The sequence below is a fragment of the Patagioenas fasciata genome, chromosome 9 (assembly GCF_037038585.1).
Source record: "Patagioenas fasciata isolate bPatFas1 chromosome 9, bPatFas1.hap1, whole genome shotgun sequence".
Taxonomy (NCBI): Eukaryota; Metazoa; Chordata; class Aves; order Columbiformes; family Columbidae; genus Patagioenas; species Patagioenas fasciata.
Window position 1 is genome coordinate 9,970,904 of NC_092528.1, and position 26,073 is coordinate 9,996,976.

At 38.6% G+C, this 26,073-nt stretch overlaps 1 protein-coding gene across 2 annotated transcripts in view; it reads right to left on the bottom strand.

The window, feature by feature from the left end:
* Positions 1–26,073, bottom strand: part of LOC136105341 (glypican-5-like) — a 349,014-nt gene that overhangs the window by 223,786 nt on the left and 99,155 nt on the right. The window contains exons 4-6 of one of the 2 annotated variants that reach the window (XM_065845058.2): positions 6,961–7,091; positions 2,252–2,311; positions 294–419 (exon numbers count right to left, since the gene is read on the bottom strand). In XM_065845058.2, the coding sequence (XP_065701130.1) occupies positions 294–419; positions 2,252–2,311; positions 6,961–7,091 (317 nt within the window). The remainder of the gene's footprint in view (positions 1–293; positions 420–2,251; positions 2,312–6,960; positions 7,092–26,073) is intronic. The other variant, XM_065845059.2, reaches the window with a different exon arrangement.

Below are 26,073 nucleotides of genomic sequence, written 5' to 3' on the forward strand. Positions count from 1 at the left end.
CCTACCTTCAGAGGGTAAGATCCCTCTACAGACCGAGAGCTGCCTTGCTATAGTTAAAGAAAGGAACTCTTCAAAGCAGCCCTTCAAGAAAGTGTTCCACTGTATCTAATACAGATACCTAAAAATCAGTATTAACGACCTTCTATTTTAGCAAAACCCTTGCTCAATGAAGCATCAAGTTCACTATGCAAGAGACACTTGATGACTACAATGTCTCAGAATGCTTCTGAACCATCAGAAGGATATGAAGTCACCTTTTTACCATTAAGGAAAAGTTTCACTTGCAACTTTACCTTTCTACAACATCCTCTCCATTCCAGCAGGTCGAGCTGTCTCTCATCACCAGGTCTCCATCACACAGCCTTTCTGCTATAGAGGCATAAAAGGTTCGGGAACGCTTCATGTAATTGATGAACTCTCTGTAACATACGAAGAACACATTTAACAACAGAACGGTACAGTTATGGTTTAAGCCCCTATCAACTTAACCCTCCACAATGTTAAGAGTTTAGAATCCTTACAGAAATTAAGTCATCCAAGTTCATTAATTTCTATTTCTAGTGTATTTCTACTCCCACATATCAACCAGTCCTACCTAGTCCAGTGTTAATACACAAAATTAGATACAAAGGGTGGTTTTAACAAATTACATTAACACATTCATACAAAATTTAAAAAAGTCTACACCTACTGTCTCTCTATAAACAGATTTTTAAAAACAATGAGAAAACAATCATTAAAGGAGTGTGCTTTTTCTCTGTTACTGGAAGTATTTGTCCACTTGGTGCATATGTGTGAGATGAATTAATAATCCTGTCAACAACTCCGTGGCTGGAAAAGGTTTTCTAAAGCTTACATCCCATCACAAAACCTGAAATATGCTGTAAGTAACCCACAGTACAGAAAGTCAACTCCTTGAGATGTGGCAGGGCCAACTCCTCCCCATCATCACTATCCATTTCATATTCTTATTAGGAAGAAATTTCTCTTTCACATTGTCTGGCACCTCACACCTGTTATGAGGAGGCTGTGCCTGCTGCTTTGCCAATTACACCTGGCCAGAACAAACAGCCCATTTCTTATCACGTATGTATGGAAAAATGCCTTGTGAGCAAACTGCTGCCTCTTTTATAATCAGACTATACCTATAGCATATATCTGGCTGAGGTAGCCACAAACTGTAACAAAACAACTGTTAATTCAGCACACAATTGAGAACACTTCAAAAAGAGAAACTGCCCAACCTCCTCAGCTTTAGAAGCTCCTGTCTGATGTAAGATGTTAAAGACATCCAGAACAACAAGCAGGACACAAAAACAGCACTAGAGCTGTCACGGAGCTATGTGCTTGTCTCAGAAGTCCCACTGGAAATGCCAAAGGACTCACTCTGGTTTATAATGTTTCTGCCTGGCTGTAAGAGGACGCTGCACCACAGAGGTGCCTGGGGATACAGCTGGATGGAGCTGGACACAAAACCAGCCAGGATTTATTATTCTTTTGGGGAGCAACAGGTGTTTCAAACAATATCCAAGTCCACTGCTAGGTATCAGCCTCTACAAGGTTTAGGCAGTGGTCATCTCTGCCCACAGCTTTGCGCTTTCTCAAAAGCATTTAACCATCCAATTTGTCCTATGTGTGATGAAAACCTGCTCTAGATCCATTAGTCATCACATGGTGCTAAGGAACCAACCCTAACAGCGCAGGAAAGCTGTCATTTTTTAGCAAAGAATTTCGGGGCTTAAAAAAAATGAATCCATTTTTCTACCTTTTGACTACTAAATTATGCATATGACCTCTAAGTATTCATGCCGTAAATCCAGGCCCAGCCAGAAGACCACCTACCTGACAGAAGAGCCTAAAAGTATCAATTATGGAAAGTGACATGGATGCTAAAGATTTTTACAGATTCTAAAATGGAGTTTTCTTTGAAGGAGAAAAGGAGCACCCTTTGAAGAGCCTAAAGCTGGTCTTAGCTTACTCCAAGAGGCTTTAACACCCTTACATTTTCAGCAGAGTGACATTTCAAAGTAGCATCTTGGCAAATGCAGAATTCTGTGTCCAATTCTTGATCTTAACAAATCAAAATATTTACTTTCCAACAGTATAAAGTTAAACACACTCAGGTAGAAAAGGTACAGTTTCCCAGTGCCCCACAGTATGAATTCCTAGATTACGGTTGAAACAGCAGCTTACAGTGGAGATGAGCTAAGCGTAGTGACAATGAAGTACATCATCTTGTTTTCATTCTTACCGAGAGATTTTTTTCAAACTTCTTGATTTGTCATTCTTTGAAGCTTTCAGAGGCAGAGAACTGGAATAGGCCGGGGATAATAAGCATCGATCAGGAGAGTTTGGGGAGTAGGGAAGAAGCAGGAATTCAGGCAAATGAGGAAAAGAAATGAGAAACAAAAGAGAAAAGTAAAAATTATTTGAAAGAAAGGTCATCAAGCACATGCATAGGATAATACAAGAGAACAAATAAGGAGGAAAATCGTCATGAGATTTTTTCGAAGCATAGATGCAATTAAAAATGTCAATGCAATACTGGAAAAAAAAAAACACAACTGAGATTGTTTCTCCCAATCTTTTTCGAATGAGAGCACAATTCCAAATGCAATACACAGAGCGAAAAGCTGAAAATAAATTCAGTGCCACATAAATTAACTCTAACTGATACCAAATGGAAGAACTGTAAGTATATGAGGCTATAGAAGAAAACAATGGCAAACAGTTTAGAATGAGCACCACGGGAAGGGGGATACACACAAGTAGCATTCATTTTCTGGTACAATGAGCAATTTGCTGTCTGTTAATAAATAATGTGAATACAGATATCTTTTACTATTCAATTCCAGTCAGATTCCACCACTGAAAAAAAACCACCCTTGCAAAACAGGAGAGACAGGCTCTAAAGTTATATTGGAAGAAAAACTGTGGAAATCACTCTGGTAATTATTTAGTGCAAATGCATTTCATGGCACTGATATCCCAAGGTCCCTCAATTAACATTAAACATTGTACTTCACATTATCATCATAATGCAATTTTTTCCACTTCCATGATTTGACGTCACATTCAGCTTTTTCTTAAACCGATACTCTCATGTATAATGTAGTGACCACAGCTGGAGCGGTGCCTGCCTGCAGACAGGTTCACCAGTACTTGTCAATCCAGCTAACCCTTACTGGAGAGAGCAAGCACCACCCTGACAGCTCTGCGGACACCCAGACGGTGGTGGCTTTGCCATGGTACTTGCTGGAAGCTCATGGCAGGCGTGGCCACAGGAGAGGCTGGGCCTGCACTGGTCATCAGGTGAGTGTCACCTGTCATCCCTGAAGCAGTTATTCCAACACAGCCAGTGGAAAAAAGCAAATGAGAGTATGTAACAAGGAAAATCTGGATCTGATGAAACTTATGCCTTGGACAGTCAGAAATGTTTGGTTAGTTTCCACAGTAAGTTAATTTGTATCTGGCATGAATAAACTCTCTTGCACTAACCGTTTAATACTCAGATTTTAATAATATAATGTAATGCCTGACCCAGGAGGTAGTTCATTTTAAATAAAATAGATGCTGTTGAATTAAACCTTCTCAAAAACCTTTACTTTAAGATGTGTAAGAGATCTGTAAGTCCACAGTATAACAAAGAAATCCCAACAAAATATTATTTCAAAGTCTGACTCCAACAACTAGAGACCTAGTATCATGCTATAGTTCTTCGTTAAACATAATACATTTTTATATCCAAATTTGTAACCCCTCTGTGTATAGTGGTTTGAAGTATTACATGCAGCAGACATACTAAAAGGCAGGTATTCAACATCGCCAGGAGTCCAGACTCTGATCAGAATAGCACTTTGTGCTGAACTCAGCAATAACATTCCAGTTTACCAACTGAGATTCTGTACATGCCATGTAAATGCCATGTACCATCATGTGGTTTCAATTTTCTTGTCATCTCTACATGTTACAATAAACTTCACATTAAAAAATAACTACAGCAGCAATCCTGACAGTTTCAATTAATCCCTGAATATGATTGTGAAATTAAAATATATATATATATAACACTAATCAAATCTATACTTTTCAGCTTAATCAGAGGAAAAGGTTTCCTGGAAGATCATTCAATGTTTATTCAAGTTTCAGCCTCTCACACTATTGTCCCTGGTGCTTAGTGTTGCATAAAAAAAAATATGCAGGCATGGAATGCAGGGGAAAATAAAGATGGGAAATCTTCCAGGAACCCATGAGACTAAGAGGAGCAAAAAAAGCTGCAAAAGAAGATGCAGCTGCTATGTGAATTCAGGGACCATGCAGGGCCATGGTGTGCAGAGCAGCCGAGGGTGAGGAGGACTGCCTGCATCCAGACTCAGATATCACACACCAGGAAGGACCAAAGACACCAGCTTAACAGTCCCATTTTTCAACTGCACAAGCAGCCTTAGCTCTCCTGAACAGCTGAAACCAGAGGTTCTCACACTCTTTTTAAAAGGAGCTTGATTCTGTAATTGGCCTTGCAAAGATGCAATACCTTTGGAGCAAACACACATGTGTAGGTATAAGGTGATTCACCACAGGGTTTTAGGGGCATGTCTGATCAGGTAGGGTAGAAGAGATGAGAGGCCACTTTACTGTGGTTTCTTCTGCAGATGTGCTAATCAGACCAGTTCTTTGAGTCTGGGAATTTTCTGACACATTAGGGGAATGAGCCACAGATTTTCTGTTCACTTGGGGAGTGCTGGCTGATTTCTTCTCTTTTTCTTTCCTTATTCTAAAAGGTAGGAGTCATGTTCCACAGTCCCCTTGCATTAAGGATTATTTGGAGGGACGCCTACGGCACAGACCAACAGACTCGGTCGGGCCGATTCCCTGTGTGACCTTGTACCTACGCTGACAGACAGCTGACATTACTGCTCTTTCATTTTTTAAATCGCCAGAAGGAATGGCACCAAAAAGGATTCACATAATTACTCTCATAATCTATATCCCCTGAAGCAGTTATCTGTCACTCTAAGTGCATTTTAAACAACCCACTGCAAGAATGATTTCACTCATCCATTATAAAATTTTATTACCTAAAATTACTTTTTATTGATATCATATGTGATTAGATGATAGATGATGAACACCACAGTGATGCAGCCAATCACTGTATTTCAGTCTATTTATTGTTTCTCAATCACTTCCAAGAAGCAAAGCACAAGCTTCATGTCATGTGTTTCATAGCAAGCTGTGGAAAAGTAAAAAATATTCTACACTTCTAACTATTACTCCATCATTCATTTCTAGTGTATGGGCTCTCTACAATAATTATCAACACTGTATTTCAGTAATGTTTTGTGCTAATTTTATAAGGATGGCCTCAGTTTAGATTTTTTAGATAAATTAATTTTCAGTGCTCACACCAATTTTGGGAAACTGTGTATTTTAGCATATTTTCTTTTCCATCGACAGGTCTTAAATTTTAAAAGGTCAATATCCAAGTAATTCAGCTGATTAGGAGTAGGAGGGACCAGATCCTCAGGTCAGAAAGAACGGCTGTTGTGCCATTAAAGACACCAATTTGCATCAGTTTAAGAAGTCACCTGTTAACAGGTTGGTAATTCTGCCTTTTTGGTTGCCATTGTACAAGTCCCAGTGATGTCAATAAGTTATACATAAGATGACCTGGGGCTCTCTGGTTTTAGAAGCATATTTAATTAATTGTACTACAACTGTTATTTAGATTATTACAGCGGAATTTATTAATTTAATTTCCTTAATGGTCTTTTCTCTGATTTGCATGGTAGAAATTTATTAGCTCCAAGCACTAGCACAAACTTGTGTTTTGGTTTTAAGTAACAAAGGGATAAAAATACCGCTATCACTCTAACAGAGCTTGCTGCTATTACTCTTATCTTCTAAAGCAGTGTTTGTTTCATTCATGCAAGCTTAAATGAGAATTAAAACAAAAGTTGATAAAAATCTTATCTTCACAACTCAAACTCCAGAATTCAGGCTATGGAAATGGTAGCATTCCTGTCCACCACCTATCAATCCAACATACAGAGACACACACGGAACTCCCTGGGCAGATTACATACTGTTCTCAGACAGAAGCACAAGCCCAGCACGATCCCACCCCATTTTGCCGAAGTTGTTCCAAATGTATACTGGTGTGACAGAGAACAATATGCTAGCCAGCAATATGTCATTGCGATTTTGTGGGCAGTTAGGTCTGACATCTACTCATGTATCATGAGTGGGAATGCAAAGGCATCATTCCATCACCATTTACCATGTACAGAAAACCAATCCAGGAGCTACACGAGGGGAAGTACAAAACAGACTAGGAGATCTGGGAGCAGGGACATGCCAGGGCTAGTGGCAGTAATTCAGCTGGCACGCAGCTCATGAACAGAAGCCAAGCTGGACACGACAAACCTAAACATAAATGTTTCTGCTCCTCCTCTGTTACATAACAAATCAAGGCAATTTCAAGGGATCTTATTACTCTTCCCCAGCTCCATGAAGTGAGGGACTGACTGTGTCATGCAATGAACCTTCTCTTTTCACTCCTTCCCAGCTATACCCCTGGATAAGCTCAAGTCCTTGAAGACCCGAGCAGTTGTATTTTAAGTAATTTAGACTCAATTGTGGAAATTACTGTGGAAATTGCTCAGACTTTGTAGAGGAAAAGCTTTCACCATTTTCACTGAAATGATGAAAAATTTCTGGAAATAATGAACACCTTTGTGCTAAGTAATGACATCAAGTCTGACCCATAAAATGCTTTTCTTGGAGAGACCTGCCACCTAATACCACAAACACATCTGTGCAACTATCAGTGATGACAACAGCTGGAGAGAAGACAGGGTGACAAAAGTGTGGCTCTGGCTTGAACACTATGGTGCAAGGAGCCATTAAGAAATTGAGAGGCAGAGAGTTTATTTCAAAGCAACTGTTGCTTAGGGTTACCTTCTTTTATTGTTCAGACTCACGTGAGCCATCACAAATGTCTGGGTTTCAGTCGCTTCCTTCACTGGCACTATATTGTCTGGTGACAGGTTCCCTTCTTGTTGTTTGGGTTGTCCACACACTTTATCAACCTGTATGAAAGGAAGGGAAAGGAAAACTGTATTTTAATGGAGAAACTGATTTACAACTGTCCAAAGGTCAGCTTGTTCCTTGTGGCTGGTGTTTACTGCAAGAGAAGGTATCTGGGGAAGAGAAAGATTCTTCTTTCCAGGACCTAAAAACTAGTCTCCTGCACCAGAATGACCCAACTAAGAGGGAGTGCAAAAAGCGCTGCTACCAGAAAGCCAACAGTTGTGGATTTGTCACTGGATACCTGGACTACAGCACACCTGGAAACAGGCTGAAACAGTGACTGATAGAAGTGTTGCCAACTCAAACTTTTAGAAACATACTCGCACTCTGTAGGTACACAGATTTTGGTGGGATGTCTGCCCTGTATATAGACAGCAGAGCCTGTTCGGTGGTTTGAAGGGTTTTGTAATCAACAAGACAACTGAGTCTTCCAGCCTTTAACTAGACAACGTTCCCTTAAAACAAGGAAATGAGTAAAAGAAGTCAGCATCAACAAATCACTGTCAGTGAAGTGCTTTCTTGGACAAAATAGAATGAAGAGAGAATTCCCAGCCCTGTGAAACATCAGTGCCTTGGACCCTGGGTTCAGAACACTAACATCACTCAGCCATTTGCCCCTATTGCCCTTTCTGAAGCTTCTCACAGAGGATTTAATACAAGACCAGGAGTAAGCAAGCTTGTGTTTTCCTTCGTGCACTGCGGATCTGATGCCGCTCCTGCATCCTGCTACATTTATTTGCTCTAACAGCTTTAAGTGACAGTAGTAAGACAAACCTCTTCCCTTTCTAATCCACAAATAAGCAGTCGTTAAAGTTTTCACCTACACTCAAATCCTCAAGCAAACATGAAAAGAAGACAAAGGAAATCCTACCATGGGTATGGTACTACCAGAGACCTTAATCACACAAGTCCATCATCCCACACGGTACTGAATTTGGTTTCCCTCTTTCAAGTTTCCCCTTATAACCAGGGTAAGATGGCTTCTTGCTGGTCTGCGCATTTTAGGGCATCTTTAAAACCCTGAGTCACAACTGCCTATCTGCTGAGTATTTCAGACCACAGACAACTTCAAATAATCTTCTCTGCCCCTTGGCACAACATTGTATATGCCAGCAAAGGTATAGGGACAATTTTCTCTACCTTAGACCATTTCCTCCAGGAAAACTACTGCTATGTAAAGCTAAGAATTCTCCTCTGAAAAAAATAAACAAATTGAACATGAAAGGTTGAAAGCTGTATAGACATGACACTCAACATCAACTTAATTGTATGAATTATGGCCTGGTCCTGTATAGTACACTGTGAAGAATCTAAAATTGTAGAACTGAATGAGAACATACTGGATTAATCCTGACATATCTCCAGCAGGCAGAGCAGGATCCAGCTGCCTCACTCAATGCCATGTACTGTGTATATTGTTCTGGTCTCACCAGGGACTAGCACAGCATTACTTTAAAACACAACTTTGTGAAACAAAATAGTCTATCTCAATCCCTTCTGGAAAGTAAAAGAAACACTCTACGCAAATGAAAACATAAAACAAAATTGCCTTTTGAACCCTTTGGATCTGGAGAGAGGGTACAACACAGCTGGAGCACATTTCTGCCCTGGATGCCCTCTCCTGTGCCCCAGGTTCTCCAGGTCTCCCACAGCATGCAGACCCAAATTCCCAGCACAGGTTGCAGTAAAATCCATCTTAGATCACATCATGTCCCTGAAGTTCAGGTCTTCAAGTTACATACATCTCAAATCTAGTCACTATGGATTTAAGAGCTTTAACCAACCAGCACCATAGTGGTTTGGAAAAGCAGTGTGGTTCTCATATACATGAGCAGTGAAAAAAATCCAAGATTTTTGTTTTTCCTGTGAGAAGTTTCAAAAATATTTAGAGTCATCATTTTTTGTTGCAAATCAATAGTTTAAGCATCCAAATGAAAATATTCACTTCATTTTGATTTGTATTTTTTTTATACCATAGAAATAAAATGACTCTTTAAATTGCAAAAGTTTCAGTATTTCCTATGCCAAACCTTAACTTTGGGGTTTTTCTTTTTAACCAGTTTCCTGCATATCAATCAATACCACAGTATTTTAAAGAAAAAATATTTCTCAGTGGAAAATTTTAACCAGTTCTACTCCATTAAAAATAAAGCAATTCATTAAATGAAAGGGCAAATAACGTTCATACTTTTTTGTCCTATGGACCTTTTAGTGCCTTTCTTCTCACTAGTATATGCTAAAAAACACTAGCAACGCTCCAAAATTTAAACCACTGCACAGACATTTCAATCTGAAGTGAGATTAACAAAATGAAAGATAGAATAATGAGATATTATTTGTAATATCTGTAGCTCTTAAATATCTCCACTGAGATACACCCTGTGTTTCACTGTGAAGAAAAAATAGTATGAGGCAGTCCCTGTCAAACAGCATCTGATACTTAAAGGGACAAAACATGCTGGGAAGCTGGTGCAGAGGCACCAAGTGACTCGTCCAGCATGCCGGGAGTGCCCAGGGCAGGACACAGCCAGCCCCAGGTTGTGAGACCCTGCCTCTAAATCAAACATTGTGAAAGGTTAGAGAACCGTAAAATATCAGCTGCAAAGAACTGGAGATAGCTGTGACACATTTTAATAAAAATTAATAGAAATGGAAAATGCACTGCTCTTTTCCTAAATTCAATTTTCAGTACTCAGAATAAGCAGGAATCAACGTAAAGAATGACTACGTTGATTTATTTTAAACTTTAAAATAAGCCTGCCGATCTTAAATTACAAATTGACAGAAAAACATCCCTCACTAACTACAATAACACTATGACCATTCCTCTTGTCTCTTTCGTGACATTTAATCAAGCCTACCTTCTAACAGTGAACATCTATAGCTGAAAACTAGTATTCCTCACACCTCATTATCTTCTCAATTATCAATAACATTTCATGGTGCTATATACTTTTCTTTGGATTCCAGCTTTTTTACTCATACACCAATGATATTTAAATATCCGTCTAACAACCATAGTTACATTTCTTCTCCTGTGAACATACCTTTGTAATGAAATACAGAGTCATATATATATATACACATGGCTTATTTGACCTCTTACTATTTGTTCTTTAAAAGAATGACTATTTACAATTATTGCAGAGGCTTAACAAAATAAACCCAAAAAAATCTCATCTGTAATCTTCTGAACTCTTGCAGCTTGAGCAACCTTAAACATTGAGGTCATATTTAATATACCTAATAAAATCAAACAAGGGAAAAATGTCATGCCCTTCTGGATACCAAGAGAAACTTATCTCTCTAAAGCAGGAGACCTTTCACTAGTATAGAATAGTAATTTTCTTTGATTTTTTTAATGGGAAGCTTAGAATTTTAAAATGCAAGATCTTTCTAGCGATAGTGCTTGGAGTTATTATTCAAATGCTGACACATTTTCCAGCAGAATTCTGCTTCCCCTGATCTGAAACCAAATTCAGCTCCAGGGAAACGCAGCATGTGGGTGAACCCCTCAGCACCAACACCCGCTTGCTAGGCAGGCATCAGCACAGCCGTACCACACATGTGCCACAAGCATTTCAAATCACAACTGGGGTTTGCTGGTTGCAGCTGCCAAGACTGAAGTGAGGGAAGCAAGAAACACTGAGTTGCGGGGAAATCGGGTTTGAATTTTCAGACTTGCATCTTCACCATCAGATCTTGTTTTCTTTGGGCCAGACATGCCCTTATCACTCGATTACCAATGGCACAAGACACCAACAGATACCTTACCCTTTACTGCTGACCAAGCTGCCAACCCAAGTTCATTATGAGAACACAGAATCTGCTCCTTTGGAGTGGCTGTTACCTACCACTATAGGATTGCTGCAAAATGTTCATTTGCAATGCTCAAAAGATGAGTGGGTGCACATCTGATAAAATGTAAACCAGGGCTTACTGCGCATTGCCAATGAAAAGGCAATAGCTGAGAGAATAAGAAAGATCATCAGGAGAAAGGAGCAAACAACCTTTGGTTTTGCCTTCTTTTAAATGTTCTCTCTCTCATGGAGTATGTTACCTATTACAAATGCCACATCTTGCTGGTAGCAAAGTTCAGCAACACATAAATGAAGTACGAGATTACTAGTTCATTTTCCTACAGGAATATGTTGTAGTTCACTTGGAGGGGAGCGTTCTCTCATCTTGAATCTATAGGACAACTTAATGCAAATTGATTTCCCACAAGTCTTCTGAAAATTGGCGGTTAGAGAAGTTGACCACTGCTAGACACTAAAGATCCACCAAGAAGTGTGGCATTGTGAATTCCCCAGGGGCAGAAAAACCTTCTGTCAGAGCTGACACTTAGACATCAAAGAATCCAACCATGGAACTTAAAACCAGAAGAAATGGGGCTCTGTGTGTTCTCTGCTGCCTCTGGAAATACCTGGCTTGAATAAGTGATTTGAATTACAGTAATATTTCTAGGTTCAGTTTTGGAATCAAAATACAAATATGACAGAAATTAACAACAGAGCCTTGAAAAAGGAAGAGCTCACATTCTGGAAAAACAAACAAAAAACCAACAACACTATAGGTATGTCCTGAAAAATTATGAACAAGTACAATGATATTGAGCTCCAGAACATCCTGATATTTTTATGAAACATACAGACTCCTGTTACTCTTAGGCATATCGCACAATATTTCTCAAACAAAAATATCAACAGGAAAGTAATCTTGTCTTAGTAAGAGTGCAGAAGAAATGGAATGCTATTTAACACAGCTTACATGGATTAATTGATGCTGAAATCTATTTTCAGTTCCCCAACTTAACCCCACATATTTCAATGATCTTACATGCTTTGGTGTGCTACTGTTCTGGACCCAAAGCCATGAAAACTCTTCCCCCTCTACAAGTGCACAGGGAGTGAGGCACTTCAACAACAAACTCTTGGAATATCTTTTTGCTTCTCCCTGACTGCAAAAGTCTCTCACAGGTGCTACCACTGAAAGTGCCTCCTGTCTCAGAAAGTTTGGAAATGGTAACTATAAAAAATTTGGATGTCAGCTTGTAGAGTTGCTTGACAACATGTTATAGTTTAAGACCCTCATGCTTTTTCTCTGGGGACCATAACCCCCATACAAAATGGGAAAAGACTGTGTCAGGATTATTTAGGGTCTCAAACACTGGAACTTGAAATCAGTAAATCCAGAAAGCTCTAATAAATTCCTTGGTTAAAAATGTGAGCTGTAAATTTTAGACAGCCATTTCAAGGTCAAGGAAAGATTAAATAAATCCAGAGACCAGTTATACTTCAGCCAGAAGAGGAATACCTCAGCCCAGAACAGGAATGATGCTGCAACAAGAGCACAGAAGATGCAGATGCAAATCACAAAGCTGAAGTGATTCCCAGGTTTTTTGAGTGGAGAACACGTATCCTTCAAAAAGTTCACAAATTCTAATGTCTTCCTTAAAGAAATGCATAGTTATTGTCGCCTCTTTAATGAGTAGTAGACAAAAAGATCTGAGAGGACCTCCCTAACTGCATGGTAGGTTCAACCAGCCAGGGAGCTGGAGCAGCTGCATGTATGCAACCCCAGGCACCCCATTCCAAACCCAGAAATGCACTGCCATTTTTCAGGGGTACATATATAAAGAGGGGAGTATGGGGAGAAGTCGAATTAACTAGTTATAGGGATTTTCAGTATTGCAGAGGATGTGAACTCACTTAAGCTTCAAATCAAAAAGGGGCACGTAGAATTTATAGGAGAACAATCTACACAGCTGCAGTCAGCTTTCACTTACATATGTCTAAGGGTGCAACTCGAGGTATCAGAAGGCCAAGAAGTACTCCTGGATGCTCTTACAAGAGTGTCACTTGAAGACTCTGTTAATCTATTCAACAACTAATCTTTCTTCCTTTTTAACTAGGAAAGTCAAGTTTCCAGGCTAATACATACATTGAGAAAGATGAGCATTCAGCTAAGTGGAGCAGCAGTAGTATTCTGCAAATAGCCCTCAAATGGGTTCTTGGAAAAAGTGCTGTTTTGGGAGGTTTTGTGCCTGTGTGAATCAACATTTGTGTCTTTTGCAGGGTCTGTCTGTAGCAGAAGACACAGCCTGTCAGGCATCGACACCTGCTACACACAACAGTCAAATTCTGCAGCAGCTACTCAAATGAACCAAATTCTCCAAGGCTTTCTCCCAAATTCAAAATGCAAATGATGAGTAATGTGAACTTGGAGCCTTTTTCTACAACATCCTTAAGAGTAGTTGGATAATCTGTACTGAGTCAAGCAACTGGGCATGCTACAAAGCCTGCCTCCAAATGCATACATACAGGTTTTGTTCACAGTAGTTGAGGATTTCTGGAAAAACATAAAGTAAGGAAATACTTTACATGATATCAGATATTTCAAGAATTCTATACAGTTTACATTTAACATTTTTTCACTGTAAATTACAATGATGTCCATTTCTGATCTCACTGCCTTTTAAAATTGCATACCTGGTCAGGACAAAGGTCTCCACAGTTTATCCCCCTGTGTAAAATCTTTTAAGCACACAAGTCATTTTATAAATATTTTTGTTCAAATTGTATATATATTTACCCAGCTGAAAAGAGAAGTGGCAATAACTTATACAGCCAAAACAAAATATAAACAGCTCCTGAGAGGTAATGACAGCTCCCATCCTTCCCCCAACAAAGCCCTCAAGATTCAGCACTTATCTTCCCTGACAGTCATTCTTTGCTTGTGGTAACATTTGTCCTTGGATATTGACAACCTAGAAAGGTTAGGTTCAATTTTATAATTACAATAACCTAGTGTGGAAGGAAAATTCCATTGGGAATCAATCCAAGTCAGTCACTTTAAAAGCTCTCAGAAAAATTAGGTAACTTTAAATATAACACAAGAAGAAAATCAATTGCAAGATTTTACTCAAATTTCCCTTCTACCACTTTTCAAATTCATAACAGTATATCAAAATGCTATTGCATGTTATGTGTTTACTATTTATTCCCATTCTTAAGCGAAAGGAATTAAAGTATTACTGAAATTTCTTTTATCCACTGCAAGCTTAAAATGCAACTAAGAAAAACCCTTCATAGTTTGTTCTTCAGAGATTCAGTAACCAAGTACAAGCTGAGCTAATGGGGCTCATTTTGAGCCTAGCTGGTTTGAGATGGCTCCAACAGTGACCACAATGAGGGCTGGCAGCCCCTAGCAGCAGGGATCACACCTGAGCGTCAGGCAGGCCACCAGCTGGGACAAGCAATTCTGGAAAAGAACATCTTTCCCTAGACTCAGGTACCTGGCAGCAGAATTCACAAGACGGCCCAGTGACAGAATAAACCAGAAAGTAGAGGAGGCTCCTGAAAGAGTGAGTGTTTCTCACTAAACAGCATCTCCTTTTGGTCTTGTCCAAGGTGACCAAGTAGAACAGATCCTTCGTCTGACCCAGCTGGAGTCTCATGTTCCTCTATGCACAGTTATTGCAACCACAATTACAACAGAATTGCAGGAATGATTTTGAGTATCTGGCCAAGCTGACTGCAAACACTTGTTCTTCATACGTGAACAAATAAAAATTCATAATTAATTACTAGGAAGCTGAGCCAGATCTGATCGATGGATAACTTAGGCACATAATTCTCTGAGCATAGAATTCAGCTTCAGTTTAACAAACTTTCAGAGGTGGCCATGGGCATTACACTGAGGTATTATGGCACAAGCCAAGACAACCAAAACAATCACCCTAGCAAGCTTTTTGGTGTATTCCTTCTGAACAAGGCTTTCAACTGAAGTGTTTTGCCTCCAGCCTTAATGCAAACAGAATTGTTCCTTAGTAGTTTTCACGTGGCTGGCATTATGCAGTATACCCAAAAGAAGGTAATGAACAGTAACACAGAAAAATATTCATTTTTGCTTACTCCGTGGCTTACACAGATTCAGTGTCTGTAAAATATTAAATTAATTAGATATCTAATTATGCAAATAAACTACATAACAGTTTGTTCTACAGGCTCTTGAAAATTTGAAATGTTTCTCAGAATCACTGCGTATTCTGTGTGGGTCCCTCCTCTTCTGCAGGGTGCTTGAAAGCCGGGTTCACAAGCTGGGGACAAGCCCCAGGGTGGTGAAGGGCCAGGTAGAACGTCCACACGGAAGAGAAGGGACCTCAGGCTCACAGGCTTGACTGCTCCTTGTGAAAATCTCTCTTTTCTCTGCAGGCAGATGTGTCCTAAGAACCAAGTTTCAGGAAAATGAATGAAGGAAACTTTCCCTAAGCAAAAGAGTTTACTGCTTCCCTTACCTTAAAATGACATCTGAGCAGTTTCAGGCAGATATTTACAGGGAAAAGAGAACCCCTGTTAGGGCTGGCTAATGCTGCAAATCTGATGCAGATTTTAAGATACAAGAAGTCATGCATATCCTATATATTTAAAAGCACTGACATATCTGCCCTGTAAACATTCGTCAGAAGTGGTAATCAAGATCAGGAAAACACCAATTTTCAGCAAAATTTTTAAATCCTTTAAGATTTGTTTTCCCTGTTCATCATTACTGCAAGGATTTAGTTGGATACGAGAAATGCCTGAACTTTCTCTTCCAAAATACATTATGGAAGTGGCCTAAGAAAAATATGTAGAACACCAGAAGGCCATTATACTTTTCACAATATCTGTTTAGCTGAAATAATGCTGTAAGTTCATGCAATCACTAAATAAACATGTCAATAACAATGTCAAGACCTCCAAAGAAGGTCAGGATGACCTTCCATTTTGTATATAACAGGAATATAATAATTAAAGAATGGTAAACACATTCAGTTCTGTTTTTCATGAGACATCATTTCAACTTCAGTTTGCTCACAGTTCCTGTCAAAATCAGCATGTTTTCTCATGCCTTTTTTTTTCTGAACACAAGTAGGTGATTTTAAATTACACTGAAGACTTGAGCAATTATTGAAAACTTGTTGCCATAGTATGTAGCATAATTATTAAGGGCAGCAGCAGGCCTTGTTTAAAATATGTGGAAGACTTCAACGTGGATACATTACATTTCTAAGCAAATTCTAAGACTTCTCTCCCAAGGAAAGCACTTCTAATGCTGTGGTGATGTGTTGTTTATAGTGGGTACCAAACTAGCTGTTTTTTCCCTTCACTTTATGACCTCAGGCAGATTTATTGGAAGTTTTACCCACAAGAGAGGACTGGCACCCTGTGCAGAGTGCAAACCCTTGTGTCTCCTGGGGGCCTGAATCGTCACATCTAGTGGGACAGGCCGCACTGGCATCCAGAGGCTTTTGGTTTCTAAACATGCGGCAGGCAGACCCCACCTTGTACTCTTGGTGAAACGAAGGATGCTCTGAGGTTTTGTTACAGTGATTGAGCCATGCAGATCTATTTAGTACTATTAAATCATTAATACCATTTTACTGGCAGATACTGAATCTGCAATTTCAAGTGCAACTAGCAGATGAGACCTCTAATATTGTACCTTTGAATTTCATCAAGACAGATCTTGCTAGCAAAACACAAACCACAATTTATTTACTAGCATTCACATTCTGTTTTCAACTCCAGTCAAGGGCCAGCTGATAAATAAAGGAAAATCGGTCTCAAGAAAGCCCTGTCTGAAACTGCCTGCTCTCCACAGAATTCATTTTGCCTGTGCTCAGTGCTGGAACAGCACCATTACGGCAGTTTGGTGTCAGGGAAGAGGAACAGTATGAAAACAGAGACAAAATCTAGGACTAAAAATTCTTATAACAGATCCAAGACCATGACGCTTCATTTATGGTTGTCAGGCCTTTTTCATTGCAAACTTCATTTCTGATCCATGCTTTGTTAAAATAGAAGTAACAGAAAGATCCACTTTAAATCAGTATATCTAGACAAGAAATCTTGCCATCAGTTCTTAGTCTATAAACCATTTCCTCACTCATGGCACACTGGAATTTCTGAGATCAACTCATGTACTTGGTCTGACCCATTTCTGATAAAGTTCTGCAACAAGAGCAATCAGAAAACAGCCCTTCTTTGGGTTTGAAATTTCTCATATTTTGTACAAAATCTCAGAGAAATAATCCTAGAAAATATGAAAGAAATACAAGGATGGTTTCAATACAGAAAGTAATGAAAACATTGACTTTTGAAAACACATCATATAATCCAAAATAAGTTCTCTTTTACAATGCAAATTCTTACTCAAAGATTGACAAACTCAAGCAGAGACATCAGGCGTAGTCAACAAGTTACACAGTCACTTCAATAAACTGTGACCACATCCATTTAACAAAAACTAATCATCTTTTGCTGGTAACTGACTGGATTATGAGTTACCAGCTCTAACCATATGATGAATTAGTGTTAGCAATGCTGTCAAGAATCAGTCGTGCTTTATCAAACATGCAGCAAAGCAGCACATTATGAATCATACCACATTAAAACAGCACAGTGAATGTGTGGTGTTTGAAAGTCTGTTGAGTATATGCAGAAAGCTGACAGAGATAGGGATTATCAGCACAGAACCTGAATTTGCATGAAAATAATGTCCCAAAAGGATACAGGATTGAGTATCAGAACATTTTAACTGAGCCAGCAACATGCCCTAGGGGTGAAAGCTAATGGCATCCTGGACTGTATCAGGACAAGTGGCCACACGTAAAATACTGTGCCCAGTTCTGGGCACTAGGTGCTACATGATGTCCTGAGATCCCAACCTCAAACAATCTGTGATTCTGATAACTCATTTTTTTTTATTGCCTTTGTGACTTCTGGTAAATCACTTAAGGGTAAACAACACCCTCCTCCTACCTAAAAGACATTTCAGAGCAGGGAATTCAAAACTTTAGAAATCTCAGAAAGGGACCCAAACCAAGCAATCACCCAAAACCGGAGAAATCGAGAAGTATGTGAGAAAGACTCACCTCACACCTGCTGAAGTAAACAGTACAAGATCAAGATTTAATGCTTTTGTTTGCTACCTCTAGAGGCACATGGGGCTTCCCGTCCTTATAAGACACCAGGTGCTTAAGCCACTGTATAATGCTGAAATAACAGAAAAATTGCAGGCAATACATGTACCAAGACTGATGGAAACTCAGTGTAGTCAAGTTGCTATCATTCAATACACATTCTAAGCACTTCAAAAGAAAAGAAAAATAAATTTGAATTTTAGGAGAGAAAATAACCAAGTTCAATTCAGATAGCTCAAGAACAAGAACAAAAAAGCACAGTAAAAGTTCCCAGTCAAAACTTGCCTACCTAATTTGCAAAACAATTGTATAGCAATGCATGCATTGCTTCGGACAGTTATGTGCTCAGTGATATTATTATGATTGAGAAGTATTCTGCTCACTTCTAGCTACAGTCTTGAGTGGCATTTCTCAACACTGCAACGTTCCCATCCTATAGCCCTCACGTCACAGTAGGCGGTAAGTCTTTTTATTTTTGGCCCTATTTTTCAGACAAGGCTGCTAAGGCAGAGAGATTAACAAATCTGAGAAAAACACAGAGGATAGGCTTGGAACTGACCAAGTCCTGACAACCAATTTAGTGTTCTGACAAATCACATTCTGAGTTCAAAAGCTCTGGCAAAGGGCCTGCATGATTAGATACTTGCCTTGCCTATGTAAAAGTCGTGGATTCGCGGAACTGGGTGACAAATCTCACCAGGGCATGGTCTCACAAACATCCCAGTGGATCCAAACCTGTCTCTGCAGACCCAAATGTACAGACAATTCAGGCATGATGGGCCCAGTTAATGTTCCAGACCACCCAGCAGCCCAGCATAGCAACAGGATTTGGCAGTCATCAATGGAACCCAACTTAATTGTTTAAGGCTGTAATTAAACTGCCCTGAATACACAAACTTGTTTCACTCAATAATTGTTTTACTTGCCCAAAATAGGAACTGGAAGCAGTTGATTTGAGCTATATGGTCTGTGCTCATCTGCTTTTCAAAACATGTACCAGAGCTTTTCATTAATAACATGCATCCCTTTACTTCTTCAGTGCACTAGAGAAGAATTTAATTTCCCTTTTTCTCCAGCCACAAGGAAACACTACTGGTTCAAGTCAAAGCTAAATTAAGCCACTGGTTCCTTCAATGCATGTGCCAAGAGACACTGCCCTCAAAAAGCAGGCTCACAACAATGTAAAACAAAAGTTCAAAATCATTTACTGTTCAGGTGCTTATCTTGAATACCCATCTCTATTCCACAGCTCAGCACCCTGCACCCACCTGCGCTGGCAGCCTCGGACCCTCTCTCAACAGGCACCGCAGGATGAGCTGCTGAGAAGTACTATATATACAATTTTATTATTGCAAAACTTTCTAGAAAGCCCATAGCATGAATGGGTATCAGGACCAAAATTCTTTCTTTTCATAACCGTCTATGAAAATATTAAAACCTCAGCAACCTAATAAAGTACATAGGAGGTTAAAAAGTAAAACTGACTTGTTTCAAAAACCAGTCTTAATATAGCACATCTGTAACAGTGAAAAAGAGTAAAATGAAAAGCACATCGATTCCCGTTATTCTTTGAGTTAGACTATGCCCTTGGGTAGTATACAAAACCCCAGAAATGTAAAATATGAAAGTAATAAACATACAATTGCTCAGAACTTGATAATGATCTCTGTGAAAGAAAATCTGAGGACTTTTGGTAGGCTTTGATGATTCTGAACACAGAATTAAGCTGAATGTATTTTAAATTAAACCTAAAATAAAAACAGCTGCTGGAAAACATGCATGACCAAATTCTTCATCTGAACACGTGCTGCTTTTGGCTATTTTCTTTTAGATTTTAAAACTTCACTGGCATTCTGTATATTCAACTCCAGTACAAAGCAAAGTACAGTAGCTACTGTTGGCATTCAGTTAAGCCAATCTAATTTTATAGATGTTTGTCTAACAACCCAGAACCACTGCTGTTTCTATCAGTGAAGAATTATACCATCAAATAAATTTATCCACTGTGGCAGCTGCAATTCTATGTGCAATGGAGCGTAAGAAATATAGGCTCATCATTTAGGTTCGCTTTGAGGGTTGCCGCTAACCTGTTGGCAACCCTCAGAGCTTAATCACACACAAAAACAAAGACTTGTTAATTTTCCAAAGAGTTAATCTTAAGAACAAAATAAGATGGATTCCTAACTGGAATTCTTCTATATGAAAAAACACTTATTCCATTAAAACCAAATATTTAGACTGAGAAACAGAGGAACAATACAGCAGAAAGACACAAGAGAAGAAATTACTCAGTTTGCTGGTACATATGAAAAAGACCATCCCATCGTGGCAGGCCCAAGGCTAATCTTGAGATGTATAGAATACACTTCCGCATGTGATTGCATTAACAAAAGATATCCATGTCACAGCGGAAATAGCCTAATCAAATAAACTCTGAAATACCATTTATTAGGGAATCTGACCTCCTATTCTCAATTCTACAAAATTCTGTGGAAATTCAAGAGGGCTACAGAACATAGCGCATTCTGCAGTGCTTTGAATTGAAAAGCTTTCATACTTGCAATATTTTTGTAGATATAAAATACCCCTGTAAACTGCATATATGTATAGTTCCCATTGTAACTGGTACCATGACAGGAAAAATCTAAGCAACTCATTTCATGGTGCATGTCTAAAAACAGTTGTCTGTCCCTTATTCACTTAGCTTTAAAACCTAGAGGTCCTAAAAAAATATCCTAGGTCCTAAAAAAAGTCCTCAAAAATTCATTCCTGTGAAACTGTTCCTCACTTCATTTTAATCTCCTTTTAGTATCTGCATGTTTCATAGAACTCTTTAGAGCAAAAGTCAGATGTTTTCATCAGTCTAAACACTAAAACCCCATAACCAGTGCCAAAATAAGGCAATTAACTCTACTTAAATACAACAAGGTAACTTTTTAAAAAGTCACCCATAAATCTGAAATGTAGACAGAAAAAAATATTTCAATGAATTGTTTTATACATTCAATAGGAAAAACAAACCAAACACAAACCACCCACAAACACACAAAAACAACTAAAGCACACACCACCCAACCCAGTCTATATGCTCCACTATTGATATGTCCCACTACAAAGATAAGCTTTCATTGTTTTCTGCAAAGCATAATTGTCAAGGGTTCCATGTCACCAAGCTATGCACAAAGCTGCCCGTGACAGGTTGGGCACATGGTACAGGACAAGAGAAGAAATGGAGCTTTATTTGCTCACAGTCCTCAAGAGTGAATACTCCAGCTCCAGCAGCTGTCTGCCTCCTCAAAATCCCAGTGTCTTCACCAAACTTTGCTACAAGAGGATGAGTTGGGATTGATCCAACTCCAGAGATTCAGATTTACTCTTTCCTTACCCGTGAAGTATTGATTTCACTCTTCCTTCTTTTCCTGCAGACATCCTGACTAGTTGAAGGGACCCACTGGCCTTAAACTGTGGCCACAAGCCCTGACTCCGCAAGTTATTCCAGGTTATTCCAGGCAACAAGAAGCGCCTGACGGAAAGCAATTACAAAGATCATAAATCTAAAGAATTTAACAAAGGCTGAAGAAATGGCACCAGTAAGCATGAAGAAAAGATACAAACAGAACCTTAAAATAGGTAAAAATGTGCCACATGTAAGAACAATCTATTCACTATGTCCTTAAAAGAGATCCTTGCAAGTAATAATAAGTTGCAAGAGAGATTTCAGTTAGAAAAATTTTCTTACAGTACTAAGAAAAAAACTTGAAAAGGCTGTCTGGGAATATTACAGAACCTCTATCATCAGAGGTCTTCAAGAAGAGTTTAAAATACATCTGTTAGGAATGGCTTAAAGATAATTATTCTTTCCTCAGGCAGGAGATGGGTTACATGACATGAAGTCCATCTGCCAACTCTATTCCTGTATGATTAGAATATTTATTTGCTGTGGAGATGAAGCTTTTTGCATTAAATACTTGCACAGAGGACAACATTGAATACCAGTGTGAAATTATAGGCACAAGCCCCCAAAAGGATGCCACTGCGATGAGACTGACTTTCTCTGGTAGGAGGTCTCTGCCTCTTTCTGAATCCCCAGACAACAAGGATTTAATTTTTTTGCATATGCCAAGTACTCAGGACCAGTGGTCTCAACTCTCTTTAATGTGTTTTCGAGCATTTCTTTGTTATAAGATAGAGCACTGTTTTCTCCTGCGTTTTATATATTTGTGGTTTCAAAGACATTGTTGGACTCTACTGTTACACAGTGTTACTCTTCACAAGAATGCAATTCCAGCACTGAATTTTAGTTGAAATGAATTTGAAAGGTCAATAGGATAACAGGTTAATATTGAAGAACCAGACTGAGCTTGCAGTACTATCTGTACAGATTTTTTTTTTTTTAACTTGGAAATAGAGCTGGAATGCTGTCAGAAAAAATGACAGCCCAAAATTTAGAATAGCAATCAATCATCAGGTTTCACAAATGGCCTTTTTATTCTCTCCCATGTGGCTGTTGACATTTTGACTTGCATGAATAGAAGATGTTCTCTCCCACCCTTGACTCCCGTAGCACCAGTCCCTGCAGTAAGCAAGCTTTCAACAAGAGCAGCAGGCTTCAGGACTTGCCACTATTAATTATTCTGTATGAAAAGAAGTGAAACTTGCATCATTTGAGAAACATTTTCCAAGCTTCATTTATTTAAACAACCCAAGGCAGAAGAAAAAAAGCATTGTTTAAAATTAACCTCTCAAATAGAGACCAAATAAATAGGGGGTGGGGGGAAGGGATGTGCACAGGAAGAAGCTGTAGGACAACCAGTTTTCAAAGCAAAAGTCACAAAAAATGGAACTATGCACTGGCAATAAGAAGCATGCATGTAATTCACGCTATATCAACCTTGAGTTTATTCCTGATCTTCCTTGGCAGTCCACTTCAACATTAAAAATTTCCCTTCACTATTTTTGCTTCAAAATTGAGAATTCAAAAAGATTTGTCACTAACAGGAAAATGGACATTGAAACAAATACTTTCCAAGTAAGGATAAATTTACTCTCAACCTTGAAAGGTTAAGTACAACTAAGACAACAGGCGACATTCTCTCCATCCCTGCCATCCAGGCCTTCCACCTTTGACAGCTAAATATTAAAATCGCCATATACAGTATAATCTTAATGTAGCAAGTATTGGAGTTCAATCCCAAAGAAGGGAGACACAGTTGACTAAACTCTGCCCCTTCTTGCAACCATATGGTGATTATAGAGCTCAGCTGAGATGCCACAGCAAATGTGACCTTCTTTGTTATTTTCCCAAGTTTTTCAATAGTTCATTATGGGCATTTCATTCCATTTTCATTATAAGGATAAATTTGCCAAATAAATTCTAAAAATGTCAAGGTTGTCAGGAAATCTGACCTTAGAACTGAGAGATCATAAATTTTCTTAAAGCAGTGAGTAAGACAGTTTCCAGTAAGAAAATGTGCAAAAACAAGACAGTAGCTATTTCAACATGCTTTATTATGAACACATTTTATGTGGTTCTTGACAAAAAGATGAAAGATCAAAGAAAAATTAACATTAGTTCTGCTTTATAAATACAAGAGGGACATGTTTTCTCTTAAAATATCTTCTTATTCAAAATAGTTCAGTCATCCCTTCTCAAATATATGGATATAATATCTATTTTGCAAAAGAGAATTTAGAAAAGTCACATAAACATCAAACTAGTAAGTTACACATAAAAATATGTATGTTTGATGTCATATCATCTATATACGCCAGAAAACATGTTCACATGGATCCCACCACCAGAGTTCAACAGACTTAAATCTTGATTCATTACTTGGAGCAAAATCGGGACCTAATTTAATAGTTGTAAATAATATTACATCAATTTCCAATTTACTACTTAAATATGACACATGCACTTTGGGTATATCATCATCAGTGCCACAATAAAGACCTACTGCCTTCTTTAGAAAATGTGTTTGAAACATATCAAAACTATAGAAGAAACAATACTTTTATTTAAACAATCTTTAACATCTCAACTTTGCAGTAAACTATATGAATATGGTCTAGCATAACTATGTTCAGTATGTTTAGAAAGCTTCTGTATTTACATTGGACTATCAAACAAGTTACTGCAACAATTTGTATTTGGATATTCCCAGTCCGTAACTTTGAATGTGAATCGCACTGTAACAAAATGTTTTGCGTCAGAAGAATGCAAGTTGCACGCTCACAAGTAAATGAGATGGATCCATAAAAATGTGTTAGATACTATGACTTGAAGGCTGAAGAATCCTTCAGTCACTCAGAAAATATGGCAATAAAAAGGAATAAGAGTACATTTTGCTATGCAAATCTCAGTATTTTTTTTCTCTAAAGAGAAAATGTACTCTGTAAGTAATTCACAATTAATAGACCTGTTCTTGACTGAAAATGCTTATATTTTTAAAAGAATGAAAAGTTCCTTACTTTTAGTCAAGAAGATTTAAGAGTTTCCAAAACCTCTAAGTGGCATAAGCACTTCTTCAGAGAGATAATTCTCAGAGGTATAATCTTACCATTTTCAACAGGGGTCTGTTAAAAGAATTTATTTGTGAAAGGATAATCTTTTGCAGTTTGAACTTTCTCACCAAGCTCCCTTCTCATTGCTATGCGGTGTGGGAGGTAAGTCTGCTTGCAATGCTGGCCATGTCTATCGAATCAGAACTAACCTTTTGTTCCAGTTATTTTCTTTGCAACTTTTTGCCATCAGTAACCACCTCCAAAAATATACTTTTGAAGCCTTGGTGTCTTTTAGGTAATTCACTTCTAAGATGGTTCCAAACAGGAAAGTTTCACCATTTTACAAAAAGCCGGTCAAAAACTTTGCAGAAGACAGAAATATGTGGCCTTAACTTTGCCACCTCTACTTTGTGTTTGCTATTAATAGCTATACAGAAATACAAAAATAAAAGGAACGTCACCTAAGATCCTCTAACACTAAATTATACTGATGTCCAAATTACAGACCAGAAGACTGATTTCCATTACTTATAAATACCAACAGAACAACATGATTCAGAAGTAAATCAGTTTCAGGAAGAAAAAAAAGAACATAGTAACAACCAGTACTAGTGATGTATGTAAACACACTAAGACCATCAAAGATTTATGACTACTCATTTCACTTTATGGAAAATAAACATTTATTGGGAAATAAGCATCTTACGTGACACACAAAAAAATATGGTTTGTTCACTAAACATTAGAAATCCATATAAAACCATAAAACACACATACAAGTATTCTGCAATGCAAAACACAACCTATGGTCTCTGAAGGAAAAGCACACAAACAAGTAAGTATATAAATTAGAAAATCTTACTAAGCAGACACTGGTGATATATCAAGAATGCAGCTTCATCACATTCTTAAACCAAAAAAGAACTTAATATAAAATTAATCTTCAAATATGTGTATGCTTTCTCTTTTTTATTTAATGTTCTTTATCACATTTCCAAAGTATTAAAAAAAAACTTGGTAAAAACATGGGCTGTAGGAGTAGCACTGGGGACTTTGGTAAAGAAAAAAAAAAAATCAGTCTCTTTGTTAGCCAAGCCACAAAGCATCTACAGAGCCTAATTCATCATGAAAATGCCAGGAAGCCTGACAGCTGATTGACAGATGAGCCCTCTACTCATTCCCTCTTCCCCTCACAGAGGAGCCCCTTTGATACGACACGTCTGTTCCTCCTGGACAGAACAACTCATGTGCAGAGCGGTTATACGCAAGAGCTTAGCTCAGGAAAAAGACAGATTGAGCACAAAAGCCTTCCCAGGACAGCTGGGAATTTGCTGGGTGGAAGAAACTTCTTGTCTGGTGTCAGGGAGCATTTCCACACGTTTGCCTTCCAACTCCAGCAAAGATCGCTGTGCCCACCCCCCCAGGCCTGCAACCGCCAGCGAGGTGCCGGGCTTGGGCAGCACCACCAGGTACGTCCCCAGGGTCTCCCAAAGACCCTGGTGCTGCCACCC